At 35.8% G+C, this 4,007-nt stretch overlaps 1 protein-coding gene across 3 annotated transcripts; it reads right to left on the minus strand.

The window, feature by feature from the left end:
* On the minus strand, positions 202-3,692 carry LOC105160442 (probable DNA replication complex GINS protein PSF3). 3 transcript variants are annotated; one of them, XM_011077832.2, is made up of 7 exons: positions 3,459-3,692; positions 2,390-2,494; positions 2,228-2,299; positions 1,979-2,079; positions 1,562-1,660; positions 886-1,025; positions 202-769 (listed from the first exon to the last, which is right to left on the minus strand). In XM_011077832.2, exons 2-7 carry the CDS (start codon positions 2,432-2,434, stop codon positions 663-665), a joined length of 564 nt encoding a protein of 187 aa, XP_011076134.1. In that variant the 5' UTR covers positions 2,435-2,494; positions 3,459-3,692; the 3' UTR covers positions 202-662. The 3 variants fall into 3 exon arrangements, with proteins under 3 accessions (XP_011076134.1, XP_011076126.1, XP_011076118.1); XM_011077824.2 differs by having other exon boundaries at positions 2,872-3,692; XM_011077816.2 differs by having other exon boundaries at positions 3,428-3,691.

Below are 4,007 nucleotides of genomic sequence, written 5' to 3' on the forward strand. Positions count from 1 at the left end.
GAAGAATAATGTTTTTGTTGATTGATGCTGAAGCTTGTGCTATTTGAGGATGATTCATTGACATGCTAGAATTCTGCAGAAAATATATGCTCGCATCACGGCCAATTTCAAAGCAATTTCAGATAAAGTCACGATTTGAATCATACTGATGTGTCATATATTAGAAAGAAATTATGTAAAGTAAGAATTGGAGGAAAAATATTCGTAATGTGGGAAATTGGACATATAAGAACAAATTATTAGGTAATAAGTTGCGGGCTTCAGATGTAAAATCTAGCAACCCCACGTTTAAATGGTATTTCTTAATTCTTACAACATGCTATTAACCTCCTTTGCAACATTAGGATTCATTCTAGTATGGAGTCTATATAAATTGCTGAAATTGACCTTCTCCAATGAAGGAACATGTCACAAATGTGATCTACAGAACCAAGAAATCTAAAACAAATGAATGACGTGTCATGTCAGCTTATTCCCAGCACCATCTGATGTCTCCATTTCCACAGAAGCACAGGTTGTAGAGGAGATACAGATCACAACAGAAGACACTTCCATAAGCGCAAATACATCTGAAGACTTGTGCTTGAGACAATCTTCCCAAATGTCAATACCAGTTTAGCAACTCTCTAGATGCATGAACCAAATGTGTGAACTCCCGCCACTCAAGTTGGTTTCCTCTTCCTCCCTAGAACTGGAGCCATTTGGAATCTGGGCCCACCCATCCGCCATTTCTTGAATGCTGTTATAGAAGACTGACCAGCTTCATACACTTCAGAGTGAATTACATTGTTAGGACAAACTCCTTAAAACAGAAAACTGATTAAGTAAAAGGAACTTGTAATTATGATGACAAATTTGCTATACACATGCGTTTGATGAACTTACATTTGGCTTCTTCATTAGTTAGAAGTGTCAAGTATTTTGGAGCCACTGCAGGTGTCAAAGTATGGGCCTTAATCAGGACTTCCTTGTATCTGGTCCGAAATGCTACAAGAAGGAATGGCCCTATGGTTTTATCACCAACACTGTTCATTATGGGAAGCTGAGTTCAGTCTTAATAACATCCAATTTTCAGTGTGGAGCTCAAACTTAACATGCTTCAACCGACAAACTCCTAGAACTATATAACAGCTAAAATGAAAGAGAATCCATCTAGCATGTTCAAGATAAAAAGCACAGAAAGTGGACCCAATTCCAAGACTTGGGAAAGAAATGATATTATGATTCCTTCGGAAGCTATTCAAGTGCAAGTCACCAGATAATGTGGAACTGCATTGTAGCATGACCTCCATAGCCTTCATTACAACCATGACAAAGGTACATATTCGGTATTCCTTCAAAGACTATTTGAAAAGAATGCCAAAATTATTAGAAGCAACTTGAAGTTTTAGAGGACACCCTGGATGGATATATTTCAAGGTCCTTGCATACATGTGTACATGACCCTCGTCATTCCCAGGAGAATTCTATTTTATCTAAACTGTATGAGTATGATGAACAGCAGGCACACAGATATTTGGAACATGAACAGAAAATAATCAAAGGATTAGAAGTAACTTACAGTGGTGCAATCTTGCATCCTACTTCATAAAAATATAGACATCGACTTCTTAAATCCACATGTGCAGCATCAGCCCCTATTTCTTCCCGTGTTTTAGATCTGGCAAACAACAAACAAGGACATAATCAAAAAGCAGAAAGTAAACAAATCAAATATTACAATATAATTATCTGTTATGTTTAAATACTCTATAATAGTTATGTGAAGAGCTCAAGTAAGCTCCCAAACTGGTGGAGTAAAGAAACGATGTGGGAAATAAAATAGAAGACTGTCTGAAATAATTTCTTCAGATTGCCCGATTTCATTTTCTGGCATTATCTTTTGTAACAAAAGAAAGAGCCATTGACGTATGTTGCATCTCTTCAGGTTTTTCGATCTTCTCTTCCAAAAACTAATGTAGGACTAAGATGACATTACTCTCTATCAAAACATGGAGGGACCCTTATGGATATTAGTTGTCTCAAATACAATTCACGGACCAGCCAGAAGGGTAGTTCTACTCTGGAACCAGCTTCCACCTGCAACAAGGAAATGAGTCGGTCATGGAATTACATGATCATGTTAAATTATCAAGGTAAGATAAATCAAACACATATCCTTTTCTTAACCAACTTAAACTACCATATGAAGTACCAGCACCATTAGCACAGTTGAGCTTGAATATACCTTATTTGTATCATCACTTGAGTCGAAAAGCCCAACCTCATTTGCAGCATGTTGAAATACAGATGGAACGAGCTACAAATGTAAGCCACAAAAACAAGAACATGCATCAGAGCCACCACCTTTCCATTTTAAAGGACAAAGAGCAGGTGTAGAAGCATATACCTCTTCTTCTGCTAATATATCATCAATGTCATAATATTTTGCCATTCTGAGTGAAAATCGCCAACTATGCAGAGTCCACCTTCACAAGTGATCTAAAGCTGCAATCTGCAGACAGCCAAAATGACATTGAAACAATCATTAGAAGCGGAAAAAGGAGCAACAAGGTGCCAAAAGAAGTAACAAGACTCACAATTGAATTGCGAAAATGAGGAATTGACTTAATTTTAGCAAGTTCCAACAAAATATACACAGACAAAAACACATAAAACATAATTTCAATACATCATAGAACAAGACCAATGATTCCACCTCAATTACTAAATTTAATTACAAATGGTAGTCACATACTTCAAAATGAATCCTACAATGTCCATATAATCACACCCAACAAATATTCGGTGTAAGATGTTGAATCTGAGCTCTAAAATACTTGATGTTTATGTTCTGTTTGAAGTTTTTCTTTGCTTAAATGGCGCCAATACCATTTAGGTTTCACAAGTGGGGTTGATTGGATAACTTGTGTTCAGAGTCGGGTCTGATCCGTATCTTCCCAGTCGGCGTAGATTTTTCGGGTGGGTTTTAGATAGGGTTGTAAAAGAGCCAAACTCGACAGTTTTTTGTTGGCTCGAGCTCGAGCTCAGCAATTTGTTTAGTTTGAGCCAACCGTACACCCCAACAGTCTCCCTTTCACATACCAAATCAGTTCATATCCATTTTCATTTCTTGAAGCACCAAACCAACACAGAAAATTCAAATTGGTGTATAAGAATAATATTCTAGCATTCAAGAATTACATATATCTGCAATGACCAAGATTTAACAATGATAAACTTTAAATATATGTTCAAAACCCAAAAAATAAAAAGTGTTGATTTTAGATTTTATTTTTGTTCTTGCAAACTCCCAAAAGTGTTTTCCAGAATAGCTCGAAATGCAATTGGAGATTTTTGGAGAATCCAATAATATAAATCAGTGCCGATTGTAGAACAAAATATTAACAAGTATAAAAAAACTATAACAACACAAAAATTAAAGAACCAATTTCTCCTCATAGGCGCCGCCCACGCACACACAAGCCGACGGTGAGACCAAGACTATGAGATGTAACGGCAAATCTGTTCGAGCTTCTTGCTTGGCCCACACAACAGCAATCGCCTTCCCCGTTGCGGTGGCAGATGGACTGGGGCTTGCAATCGTTGATTTGGGGCCTTTTAGGATTTAGACGGGAATTAGGGAGAAAGAAAAAAAGAGCGGGAAGAAAAAAGGCATTTAGATCTGGGAATTGGGGAGAAAGAGTGGGAAGAAACGAGAAATAAACGAGCGTAATCTTTGGTTTTATTTTTAAATTGTTTTGGAGAATTTTGTGGAGAAAAAAAATAAAAAATAAAAATAAATAAGTATAAGTTATATAGTGTATATGTTTGGATTTATTTTTGGGATAATATAAAATAAGTATAGTATGTTTGGTGTTGGATAATGGGAAAACAAAAAATACTGTTTATTGTCAAATTATGTTTCTTTTATATATATTTATATATATGTATGAAAATGTATATAATTAGGTGTATTTTTTGGATAAAAGAATAATTAAAATACTGTTTTGAAATAATGCAAAATA

This window comes from Sesamum indicum, linkage group LG1 (assembly GCF_000512975.1).
Source record: "Sesamum indicum cultivar Zhongzhi No. 13 linkage group LG1, S_indicum_v1.0, whole genome shotgun sequence".
In the NCBI taxonomy this organism is placed as follows: domain Eukaryota; kingdom Viridiplantae; phylum Streptophyta; class Magnoliopsida; order Lamiales; family Pedaliaceae; genus Sesamum; species Sesamum indicum.